This window comes from Palaemon carinicauda, chromosome 30, assembly GCF_036898095.1.
Source record: "Palaemon carinicauda isolate YSFRI2023 chromosome 30, ASM3689809v2, whole genome shotgun sequence".
NCBI lineage: Eukaryota > Metazoa > Arthropoda > Malacostraca > Decapoda > Palaemonidae > Palaemon > Palaemon carinicauda.
Window position 1 is genome coordinate 55119409 of NC_090754.1, and position 13495 is coordinate 55132903.

Below are 13495 nucleotides of genomic sequence, written 5' to 3' on the forward strand. Positions count from 1 at the left end.
ATAAAGAGCTCCACAACTGCATATGCAACAGGTATATTAATCAGATGTTGAATAATAGCAACCAGACCAAACAGGCCCAATTACTGCACGGTGATTTCTGGGTCTCCCTTTTACTCCACTAGTCAGTAACTCAGGAAAATATTTGAAAGTCTATAAAAAGTCAAACAAATTAAATTACCTTTGGTAGCTATCGATAGCCTTGTATAGCAGACTGAGAAGAGACCACAAGCAGATGTTCTTGATGTGAACCAATCCCCAACTGCTAATCTTTTTACTAGTGGTACAAAATGTGTTTCAAGATCTTCATTGTTATGTTCTTCACAAATCCTTCGCAAGGAATCTACGGCTTTGTCGCGGACAACTGTTTCTTCAACTGTGGCCAGGGACTCGAGAGGAGGCTGTAAAAATGGAAAATGAGTTGAAAAAATCATAGCAAACTCCACTTTATTTAGATTATTTTACAACAATCTTTTAAAATCAATCTTAATGCAATAAATTAGCAGCCAAACTTATTTAATGACCTTTTTCTCTTGTCAATTTAAACACTTCACTTAATATTCAGTCAGAATATAGAAAGTCTGGGTAGGAGTTATAAATGTTACAAAGACAGATGAAAATATACGCAAGTTACTCCCTTCTAGGTATGTCAAAAGGAAATTATTTCACTTGATTAGGAATTGAATAGGAACTCATTTTTTTCATTAGTATTACACTTGACCATTCCTACAACTCCCCCAAAAAAATTTCCCCTTGATTATTACACTAAGATGAAACTATCAAACCCTACAACCATGATAATTGCATTTTAATTATCGTCATACAATAAAAAACCCACACCAAGTTAATTCACTTCTAGAAATTCAGATGGGAATAAGAAACACTTTCTGGAAAGACTGAAAGTTTCATAAAATGAAGTGGAAGATAATTTTGACTGGAAAAAAAAAAACTTAAAAATGACAGTGGAACAATAAACTACAATGCAATTTCAAATTCTCTAAAAATTAAACACATTCGTAATGGATATAGCTATATCTTTCCTACCAGCGTTAAAATCTCTAGAAATAGAAAACAAAGATGTAAACTCACCAAAAGACAATGTACACATTCTGGCCCTCCAACCAATGGGGTAAATGTGCCTAGTTGCTCGGCCAAAGCCAACAAGACTTCGTCCTCATCGTATATGGTGTCTGTGAGGAAAGGGATAAGTTCGCTTCGAGTTCGCTCAACACCCAATGCCAGGGCAATTGTGGATAACTTCTTGATGGAGTTCAACCGTAACTGAAAAGGAAAATATGTGTTAGACATAAAAGTTATGATACAAAACTAAAAGGCCATTCCAAGTGTTCAATCGAGACTTATGACTGCATCATTTCAGATATAATTCATATGGAAAGCTTCTTAATGTCAGTTTATTTATACAACATTAATTGCCCAATCTCTTACGTTATACTATGTGTGTGTATATATATATATATATATATATATATATATATATATATATATATATATATATATATATATATATATACATATATATATATATATATATATATATATATATATATATATATACAACAAAAAACACTAATACACTTCAATACTAATTTCTTTTACCCTATAGCTATATATTCTGTCTGGCGTCTAATTTTAACCATATACAGTATTTGTACATCAAACTGCAAAACCTTCTCTGAAATCTATTCACAAATTTTAAATTTAAGCTATACTAACTCTCAATCTACAATTCCAACTCCTATTTCCCATTTCATTGTCCTTTGTAAACAACCAACCATAAAAAACAACAATTTCTGTCTTATCTACTGGAAAAAATCCTTTGCTCCCAAAATTAATTTAGCAGAATCAATGTACTGTACTTGATTTTAAGCTATACTGTATACAGTCCAGAGTAATAGACTTAAATATTCTAAGTTTACCCACCCCATAACTAATGACCAGCTATGGAGACTGGAAATATCAGTTTGATATAGACGTTATGAATAATTTTATTACCCAGACAGCAGAACCATTGAGGTCAAATGCATCTGAACACAAACACTAAGGCTATGTCAAAACCCTGATATAAATTCCATAAAACTTGAATGACACATTTCTGACGACTGCAGTACAAAGCAAAGTTCAAATTATGACAGCTTTTGGTACACTAGTAACACTTCTCCTTTCCTCCAACAGGGAAATGGCTGTTTGCTAGGGATAAAACCTTTCTCGAACACATAGCAAAGAATCGTCATGTCAAATATGTGACGTAGTTAGGGGAAGAGCTTGTATAGAAACTAAGGAAGTAAGTAATTGGCCAAAGGAGAGTCAAAACTTTCCCGATTGATGATTACAAATGGCTAACAGTACTAACATGAGAAAAGGAGAAATAGTTTGGGCAGGAAAACCACCTGTTGGGATTCTTATGAACTTCTGTCATGGAGATCATAAACAAATGGATGTTTTACAAAAATATGCATCAAAGTTATTCTAACTGCCAAACTAGGTAATGGTGCTCAAAAAGACATTTTAGTACGGATATAGGTAAATTAAGAGATTAATTTCTAGCCAACTACTTGAAACACTTTGATTCCTACTCGTTATCCTGTGATTTATCCATATACGACCGTGATTATTGGGAGAAAATCAAACATGAATTTTTCTACATCTCCCTGAAATAATTATGGGGGCTACCAGTGGGAAACCCAAGTTCTGGGTAGGAACACAGTTATTTGCACCCACAATAATGATAAGAAAAATGCTTAACTCTGTGCCATTGCAGTTGGCTGAGACAGCAATTATAAAGTGGGTAAATATTCCACTGTCTTGGGTTGGAGTTCTCTTGCTTGAGGGTACTCTCTGACACACTATTCTATCTTATTTCTCTTCTTGTTTTGTTAAAGTTTTTTGTTTATATCGGAGATATTTATTATATTGCTGTTATTCTTGAAATATTTTACTTATCCTTTTCCTTTCCTCACTGGGCTATTTTCCCTGTTGGAGCCACAGGGCTTATAGCATCCTGCTTTTCTAACTATGATTATAGTTTAGCAAGTAGTAGTAATAATAATAAAGTACAATATTACCAATGAAGAAAAGAAGACGTGTTCCTGGGGTTAATAAAACTTGAATTTCTAGAGAAATGTTATTTTCATTAGTAAAATAAATTTTTGAATATACTTACCCGATAATCATGTAGCTGTCAACTCTGTTGCCCGACAGAATTCTATGGAGGGATACGCCAGCTATCACAATACTAGAAGGGGGTGTTCTTACCAGCGCCACCTGTGGCCAGGTACTCAAGTACTTCTTGTTGACACCTCCTCAATTATTCCTCGGTCCCACTGGTTCTCTATGGGGAGGAAGGGAGGGTCAATTAAATCATGATTATCGGGTAAGTATATTCAAAAATTTATTTTACTAATGAAAATAACATTTTTCAATATTAAACTTACCCGATAATCATGTAGCTGATTCACACCCAGGGGGGTGGGTGAAAACCAGTGTACAAGATTAAAGGATAGCTAAGTATCCCATATTTCATATAACAGTTATCTCAAATAACAATGAAATAATAAGTACCTGGTAAGGAAGTCGAATTGAACCGTTACTCTGTCTCTTTTTTAAGTTCGTCTTCCTTACTGAGCGCAGCGTTCTTCTTGGAGGCTGAATCAACCCAAAGGTGCTAAAGTATACAGGGCTGCAACCCATACTAAAGGACCTCATCACAACCTTTAACCTCGGCGCTTCTCAAGAAAGAATTGACCACCCGCCAAATCAACAAGGATGTGGAAGGCTTCTTAGCCGACCGAACAACCCATAAAAAGTATTCAAGAGAAAGGTTAAAAAGTTATGGAATTATGGGAATGTAGTGGCTGAGCCCTCGCCTACTACTGCATTCGTTGCTACGAATGGACCCAGGGTGTAGCAGTACTCGTAAAGAGACTGGACATCTTTGAGATAGAATGATGCGAACACTGACTTGCTTCTCCAATAGGTTGCATCCATAACACTCTGCAGAGAACGGTTCTGTTTGAAGGCCACTGAAGTAGCCACAGCTCTCACTTCATGTGTCCTTACCTTCAGCAAAGCAAGGTCTTCTTCCTTCAGATGAGAATTTGCTTCTCTAATCAGAAGCCTGATGTAGTAAGAAACTGAGTTCTTAGACATTGGTAGAGAAGGCTTCTTGATAGCACACCATAAGGCTTCTGATTGTCCTCGTAATGGTTTTGACCTTTTTAAATAGTACTTAAGAGCTCTAACAGGGCAAAGTACTCTCTCTAGTTCGTTCCCCACCATGTTGGACAGGCTTGGGATCTCGAACGACTTAGGGCAAGGACGGGAAGGAAGCTCGTTTTAGCCAAAAAAACCGAGCCGCAAGGAACATGTAGCTGTTTCAGATGTGAAACCTATGTTCCTGCTGAAGGCGTGGATCTCACTTACTCTTTTACCTGTTGCTAAGCACACGAGGAAAAGAGTTTCTAATGTGAGGTCCTTAAAAGAGGCTGATTGGAACGGTTCAAATCCTGATGACATTAGGAACCTTAGGACCACGTCTAGAATCCAGCCTGGAGTGGACAACCGACGTTCCTTTGAGGTCTCAAAAGACCTAAGGAGGTCCTGTAGATCTTTGTTGGAGGAAAGATCCAAGCCTCTGTGGCGGAAAACCGCTGCCAACATACTTCTGTAACCCTTGATCGTAGGAGCTGATAGGGATTTTACGTTCCTTAGATGTAACAGGAAGTCAGCAATCTGGGTTACAGTGGTACTGGTTGAGGGAAACTGCATTGGCCTTGCACCAGCTTCGGAAGACTTCCCATTAAGACTGATAGACTCTGAGAGTGGATGTCGTCCTTGCTCTGGCAATCGTTCTGGCTGCCTCCTTCGAAAAGCCTCTAGTTCTTGAGAGACTTTCGATAGTCTGAAGGCAGTCAGACGAAGAGCGTGGAGGTTTGGGTGTACCTTCTTTACGTGAGGTTGACGCAGAAGGTCCACTCTAGGAGGAAGAGTCCTGGGAACGTCGACCAGCCATTGCAGTACCTCGGTGAACCCTTCTCTCGCGGGTCAGAGGGGAGCAACCAACGTCAACCGTGTCCCTTTGTGAGAGGCGAACTTCTGAAGTACCCTGTTGACAATCTTGAACGGCGGGAATGCATACAGGTTGAGATGGGACCAATCCAGCAGAAAGGCATCCACGCGAACTGCTGCTGGGTCTGGAATCGGAGAACAATACAAGAGGAGCTTCTTGGTCATCGAGGTAGCGAATAGAACTATGGTTGGCAGACCCCACAGGGCTCAAAGTCTGCTGCAAACATTCTTGTGAAGGGTCCACTCTGTGGGGAAGACCTGACCCTTACGGCTGAGGCGATCTGCCATGACATTCATATCGCCCTGAATGAGCCTCGTTACCAGCGTGAGCTTTCGATCTTTGACCAAATGAGGAGGTCCCTTGCGATCTTGAACAACTTCCTCGAATGAGTCCCTCTCTGCTTGGAGATGTAAGCCAAGGCTGTGGTGTAGTCGGAGTTCACCTCCACCACCTTGTTAAGCTGGAGGGACTTGAAGTTTATCAAGGCCAGATGAACTGCCAACAACTCCTTGCAATAGATGTGAAGTGTCCTTTGCTCCTGATTCCATGTTCCCGAGCATTCCTGTCCGTCCAGTGTCGCACCCCAGCCCGTGTCCGATGCGTCCGAGAAGAGACGGTGGTCGGGGGTCTGAACAGCCAAAGGTAGACCTTCCTTGAGAAGAATGCTGTTCTTCCACCACGTTAGAGTAGACCTCATCTCTTCGGAAACAGGAACTGAGCCCGTCTCTAGCGTCATGTCCTTTATCCAGTGAGCAGCTAGATGATACTGAAGGGGGCGGAGGTGGAGTCTCCCTAACTCGATGAACAGGGCCAGCGATGAAAGTGTCCCTGTTAGACTCATCCCCTGCCTGACTAAGCATCGGTTCCTTCTCAGCATGCTCTGGATGCATTCTAGGGCTTGGAAGATCCTTGGGGCCGACGGACAAGTCCGAAAAGCTCGACTCTGAAGATCCATACCCAAGGAAACAATGGTCTGGGATGGAACGAGCTGAGACTCCTCAAAATTGACCAGGAGGCCCAGTTCCTTGGTCAGATCCATAGTCCATTTGAAAATCTCCAGACAGCGACGACTTGTGGGAGCTCTTAAAAGCCAGTCGTCTGACGGAGCCGGACACAAGATCATGATACTGCTGCACAGTCTGTAAACTGACAATCATGGGCAAGCGAGGAAGTACAGTGACAACCCGAATCTGTCTAGACTATCTGGGTCGTACAGACAACTCCTTAACGGGTTGCTGAGGTTGCCGCACTGCGTCACAACAAGTCCCTTCTGTTGGTTGTTGAACGTCTTCCCCGTGACACATTGACTCCGTAAACAAAAATCCTCTAACAAGGACTAAGCTTGGACTGCATGTCATGCAACACAGCTCAAGGTCTATGGGAGCAGGTGTGGTAACAGACGGGATTAGCGGCTGAAGTGGAACCATTACCTTCCCTGTAAGCATGTTATGCTTAAATAAAAGTCCATAAGAGGTTATGCAGCTAAAGGCTCCCTCCAAATGACAGTGTCCTCAAGGGAATATCAGAAGGAGGGAGAAAAGAACTTTCTCATCTACAGGGACCTTATCCTAGAAAAGCTAAGTTCTCTGAGTGAGGGTTCACTGGTGCAAAAGCAGCAGACTAGAAGGCAACGTTATGAAACTGCTTGACAGTCTAGTGAGTTGGCAACAACCCAAGATATGTTGAGAAGCATGCGGTAAGGTATGCAGAGCATGATGAATGCAGAGTATGCTGTATGCAGAGCATGCTGTAAGTAGAGCATGTTGTATGCAGAGCATGCTGAATGCAGAGCATGCTGTATGCAGAGCATGTTGTATGCAGAGCATGTTGAATGCAGAGCATGCTGAATGCTGAGCATGTAGTAAGCAGAGCCTGCTGTAAGCAGAGCCTGCTGTAAGGAAAGCAGAGCGTGTGCATGGCGTTTAACATTTCTCAGAAATTCCATGACCAGTGCTAGAGTGCTTTATGCATGCTTGCATGGGGTTTAAAAATCAACATAATGTTTACCTTACATTCATAACTCATGATTCATATTTTTGCCATGGTTTGAAAATGGAGGTAAGGTATGCTGAACAGCAGAGTCAGAACGAGCTGGAACAACAACAGTGGAAGGTGCAGAAAGTTCCTGTTCCTGTGGTATGAGTGGAGCGTGAAGAGACCGAGGTTGCGCAGAACAAGGTAAAGTTCCCGCAAGCAGAGGTGTCTGAGGCGCAGGATCAGGGTGCACGGGTTGAGCTCGGTGCAGCAGCTGAGGAGACTGACTCACAGGTGGAAGAGGTTGTACCTCCACCGAGAGTTGCACCACCGGTGGAGCAGCCAGGGGAGGAGGAGGAAGAGTGGGGTAATCCTCCTGATCCCAAACCGAAGGTTGCCTTAAAGAAGGCTGAGGCTGAACAACACTGGGAACAGCGAACACAGAAAGAGGTTCAACATCGTACGCCTGGCAGATGGTGCTGCGACTGGGTGCAGCGAGTGCAGGCGGGTTGAGCACAGGCTGAACGGGTGCAGGGGAGGTGCAACACTCTCAGCCCGACACTCACACAACAGGTCCGAAAGCTGTGCTTGCATGGACTGTAGTAGAGTCCACAACATCGTACGCCTGGCAGATGGTGCTGCGACTGGGTGCAGCGAGTGCAGGCGGGTTGAGCACAGGCTGAAAGGGTGCAGGTGGAGGTGCAACACTCTCAGCCCGACACTCACGCAACAGGTCCGAAAGCTGTGCTTGCATGGACTGTAGTAGAGTCCACAACATCGTACGCCTGGCAGATGGTGTTGCGACTGGGTGCAGCGAGTGCAGGCGGGTGCAGCACAGGCTGAACGGGTGCAGCCGGTTGGTGCACCACCGGTGCAGGCGGGTGCAGCACAGGCTGAACGGGTGCAGGCGGTTGGTGCACCACCGGTGCAGGAGGAGGAGGAGGTGCAACACTCTCAGCACGACACTCACGCATCAGGTCCGAAAGCTGTGCTTGCATGGACTGTAGTAGAGTCCACAACATCGTACGCCTGGCAGGTGGTACTGCGATCAGGCGGAGCGAGCATAGGGGGGGGGAGTGTAGGCGCACTCTCAGCCCGACAAACTGATGACTGAGGAGAGTCAGAGCTAACCCAATGACTGCATCCGGGTTGTTGAACTTTACTTCGTACGTCTGGCATAGGTCTGGACTTTACGTTTAAGAGGTCTTGAGACCTGAGACCAGCGTAACTCTGCCTTTATTTTCTCCTCTAAATCTCTTCTGCAGACGAGCAAAATAAGGGCTCAATCGTCTGCGGGTGGGAGTGACGGTCTCGGTAAGACACGCCCACAACCACCGAGGATACTTCTGTGCGCCGATCAAGGCCTGCCGAACCCTTATGCCCTTCGACATTGCTTCTCCCCTGGGCTTGGGAGCTTGCAAGAGGTCCCGGACTGGGAGGACGACTGGCGCGCACAAAAGTACCCTCACGCATAACACTGACATACTTTGCGCTAATCACTTATCACTTTGATTTCTGTTTGCACTAATTTCACTGAACTCGAAACTTTAAGTGGTTTGTACCTGAAACACGCAATTCTATCCTTCTCAAAAGTTAGTAATTGCGAAAACAGAATTACAATGTAACAGAAAAATCTAATGAAAGAAAATTCAGTGGCTGGAAAGAGACTAAACACTAGATCACTCTAGAAACGTTTAGTTTCTTCCCCTAAAGAGACTAGGGATAAGAGCAAAACGATAACGACGTTACTCGTACGCCTGGCAGGCTTGAGGGAAACGTTTATCCTCTTTCTCCCTCCGTCTCTATCTCTCTCTCTCTCTCTCTTGACTTAGAACCTGAGAGAAGAGCCCAATCATATATATCGTTAAAACATATTATTGTTAAAGGAAAAAACTGAAATATTTCCCAAAAAGAAAAGTTCCTTTATTAGGATCAAAACCATTAAGTTAAGAAAGAATGAACAAAACGCTAGACACGGTTACTCTTACTGCAATGTGAAACCGTGAACATTCTTTCTCTATCGTAACGATAGAGTGCAAGTTGAAACGTTCTGAACGTCAACAACTGCCGAGACAAACAAAACGTTAGTTCAACTTTGAAAAAGTACGAGACTATCAAAGAAATTCTTTCAAAGACCTTAAAATAGCATAATATGTTAACACGTAAAACCGAAATGACGGGCTCACGATAATTAACTTCGGTACCAAGAAAAGACCGCCTACTATTAGGAAGGTCGAATATAAACAAATATAAAAATTAATTTTAATAAGTTTATAATAAAAGGAAGTTAATCGAAAAGGCCTATAAGAGGCGGAGAGATATAAAATAAATCTATAACTTTTGTTAAGCAAAATTAAGAAAGAGAGTCTATACTCTCTTAGACACCAACACTTCCGTCTAAGGGAAGGGTCGGCCATTTAAAGGTGAACGAGAGTTCATACTCTCTTCGTCACCAAAATTAATCAAATTAATTCCAAAAGCTAACTAAGCTAAAATAGAAGTTTCCAGTAAAGCGACAGCCGAAATCAAAGAGAAATACTTCACCAAAGTCGTGAAAATACTCCAAGAACATAAGCGTATCCCAGAACGTCTTGTCAGAAGCACGACAGAGGAATAATTGAGGAGGTGTCAACAAGAAGTACTTGAGTACCTGGCCACAGGTGGCGCTGGTAAGAACACCCCCTTCTAGTATTGTGATAGCTGGCGTATCCCTCCATAGAATTCTGTCGGGCAACAGAGTTGACAGCTACATGATTATCGGGTAAGTTTAATATTGAAAAACTAGAATTCGCTATAAGAAATGGACAAGTGCTGGCTAGTCTGACATTTTTCTCTATGATTAATTTGGCGAGCTGGGGAATAACAACTTAAGCATCGATTGATTAAACAGTGAAGTCTACTATAATCTGAAGTTCATTGTCTACATTTAAGAGACTGATTATGAATTACTGCGCATGTGTTCTTTGCATTTGTTTTTGCTAGCTGTTCTGTTTTTTGTATGCCAATCAATACCTGCCTTTTATTAATATATTATGAGCTTACAAACATTTATGCTCAAATTCCCCTTAGTTGTTTAACAGCAGCCCTTTTTTTTAGTTCCCTTCAGTTCCAGCATGACTACCATCACATACTATGTCTCGAAGAGAGAAGTACAACCTATAGAAAAAATTTAGTGCAATATCATCAATTTCGGTAATTTATAACGGTGAAAATGCTTTTGTTCGGTGTATAGCTATTGTTGCTCATGTAAGTGTAAAAAATATCCCAAAATAATGACAACCAGTTTTTTTAAGCATATCCATATACCACTTGCCAGAACAGAGGACCAGTGAGGATATGTTAATTTTGCAAGCCAAAGCAGAGGACGAAGTGAATCATTGAGTTTTGATACTTTAATTTCCAGCCACTTACATGAACCCCATTTTTACAAATACCCGTAATTATCTTATGTTTATTTTGCATTTCTAACCATTGTTATTCCTGCAAATCACTCATTTCCGATGTTTCCCTACCCAAAATCCGAGGGGTTAATATATGATACTTTAATTACTAACAAAACTGGAATTCGCTAAAAGAAATAGAGTGCTGGCTAGTTTGGCCTTTTTTTTATATATTTAAAGGGATTTTTGGGATATAACTTACGTATCAGTGGATTACAATATAAAGGCTAATTCTTACTGGGGTCCCCCATAATTGTCTCTATTATTATTATTATTACTTGCTAAACCATAACCCTAGTTGGAAAAGCATGATGCTATAAGCCCAGGGGCTCCAACAGGGAAAATAGCTCAGTGAGGAGAAGAAAAAAGGAAAAATAAAATATTTTAAGAAGAGCAACAATATCAAAAATATCACTTTGTAAACTATAAAAACTTTAACCAAAAAGGAAGAGAAATAAGATATAAGATGGAACAGTGTGCCTGAGTGTACCCTCAAGCAAGAGAACTCTAGCCCAAGACCATAGTGCAGAGGCTATGGCACTACCCAAGATTAAGAGATCAATGGTTTGATTTTGGAGTGTCCTTCTCCTAGAAGAGCTGCTTACCATAGCTAAAGTGTCTCCTCTACCCTAACAAAGAAGAAAGTAGCTACTGAACAATTACAGTGCAGTAAGAAGAATTGTTTGGTAATCTCAGTGTTGTCAGGTGTATGAGGACAGAGGAGAATATGTAAAGAATAGGACAGACTATTCGGTGTATGAGTGCGTAGGCAAAAGGAAAATTAACCGTAACCAGAGAGAAGGATCCAATGTAGTACTGTCTGGCCAGTAAAAATACCCCATATAGGGATCCAAATACTAAAACAAGTGGTTCACCCAAATAATCATGGTCAGATATGCATAAAATAGAAGACAGTAAGAAAAATATATGGTTCATGTATTTAGCTAGAAATTAATGTATTATATTTACCAACCAAGATTTCCCACTGGGGTCAATAATAGCTGCTATAAAAGGGAGGTTCTAAAACTTTAACGGGTGGTTTACCCCAATAATCAAAGTCAGAAATGCATAAAACACAAGATAGTGAGTAGGAAACTATGTGGTTCACGCGTTTACGTAGAAATTTAAGTATCATACATTTACCTTCCTGGTGTATTATTATTATTATTACTAGCCAAGCTACAACCCTAGTTGGAAAAGCAAGATGCTATAAGCCCAAGAGCTCCAACAGGGAAAAATAGCCCAGTGAGGAAAGGAAATAAATTGGTACTTTGAACTGTTTTGATACGAATAATTGTTGAAACATTTTTCAAACTACAAAAGTTTTTACAATTCCAAATGCTATGACTGAAAAACCACATTTTAAAAGGGAAACATATACAAGAACTCCACCTAACCTAACCTGGGAGCCGCATCCTTACGTACCAGGAAGGAGTATATAAAAATATAGCTAGCCTGGCTTCCTCACACAACAACCTGGAACTGACATCAACATAGTCAACCAAACAGAAGTTAGTGATACCAGCGTATTATTATTATTAGCCAAGCTACAACCCTAGTCGGAAAAGCAAGGTGCTATAAGCCCAAAGGGCTCCAACGGGGAAAAATAGCCCAGCGAGGAAAAGAAATAAGGAAATAAATAAATGAGAATATATTAAAATATTCTAAAAACAATAACAGCGTCAAAAACAGATATGTTATATATAAACAATAAAGACTCATGTGATATAAACAAAAAAAATATATACTAAATTAAAAATGGAGTAATTACTCAAGTGTCAGCATTTGTGAATCGTGTATTTTAAGGGCACTTTTGAGTAATTACGCCATTTTTAATTTGGTATATATTTTGAATTTATATCAAATGTACGATGGCATCACGAACTTCTGTTTGGTTGACCATGTTGAGGATGTCAGTTCCAAGTCGTTTAGTAAGGAAACGAGGCAAGTCATTTTTTTTATAATTCTATAGATTTTAATCATTTTAAATCTATGGTTTTAAATTATGAAAATGTATTAGAAGAAAACAATAGCTTAGCATAATTTGGCAGTGTATGAAGAAAAGTGTTCTGGTAAACACACAAGGATATTTCTTTTTATTAGATGAGCAACAACAGTTCTACTGAATAGTGTATTTCAAATAAACATGATCAGTGAATTTAGAAATAGATCGAGGCACCCTAATATACACTAACCGATATCAGGCCCTACTGTAGGCATTATCGAAGCCACTCGTCTAGAGATAACCATATTTGGGATAGGCTTAATAAATGCTAAACCTTGGGCCACTTTAGAGGATTAAAATGACCAAAAAATATATATATATGACGTTAAGACGTCAATATTCAACTATGTAAATAAACAGGCTGTGTTATCATCATGGGTAGGGCACGGCCTACCTTGACCTCGGCCAGGACTTGCTTGCCGATAACCTTAACGATAAATCCGATATTAAATAAATCCTGTCTAACCAAGGCTAGAAGATCAATTAAATATAGTTATAAGTAGATAATACACCCTCCATTTGTATTCAAGAAGCCGATAAAAATCCCCGATTGTCATATGCAAACAACCATTTTTTTCTCCTTCGTCCCGATAACCTTAACGATAAATCCGATAAATATTAAATAAATCCTATCTAATCAAAGCTAAAAGATCAATTATATATAGTTATAAGTAGATAATAAACCCTCCATTTGTATTCAAGAAGCCGATAAAAATCCCGATTGTCATATGCAAACAACCATTTTTTTCTCCTTCGTCCATCTTAATCCTCTCAGGATTTCTGGATTTATTTCCCGATTTTTGACTCACCTGGACATCTTCGTTCCTCAGTTCGTCTATCAAGACGGCGATAGGATACAAGGAATCGTCTGTGGTGGTTTCACTCGAGGCCATGGTTCCGTATTTCCAGGATATCTAGAACAATAATAAGGTATTTCCTTCTCCCCGTCTAGTCACCCATCAATGATGTTGTTCACTGCGCAGATCGTCTGCG

The 13495-nt window shown here is 40.7% G+C and overlaps 1 protein-coding gene across 3 annotated transcripts in view; it reads right to left on the reverse strand.

Annotated features, from left to right (window-relative positions):
• Nucleotides 1–13495, reverse strand: part of Pp2A-29B (Protein phosphatase PP2A regulatory subunit A) — a 43874-nt gene extending 30379 nt beyond the window's left edge. For all 3 annotated transcript variants that reach the window (XR_011040562.1, XM_068353809.1, XM_068353807.1), the window contains exons 1-3: nucleotides 13312–13495; nucleotides 1087–1278; nucleotides 179–398 (exon numbers count right to left, since the gene is read on the reverse strand). Coding sequence is in view for 2 of the 3 variants with exons in the window: in XM_068353809.1 (XP_068209910.1) it covers nucleotides 179–398; nucleotides 1087–1278; nucleotides 13312–13395 (496 nt within the window). In the remaining variant the exon portion in view is untranslated. The remainder of the gene's footprint in view (nucleotides 1–178; nucleotides 399–1086; nucleotides 1279–13311) is intronic.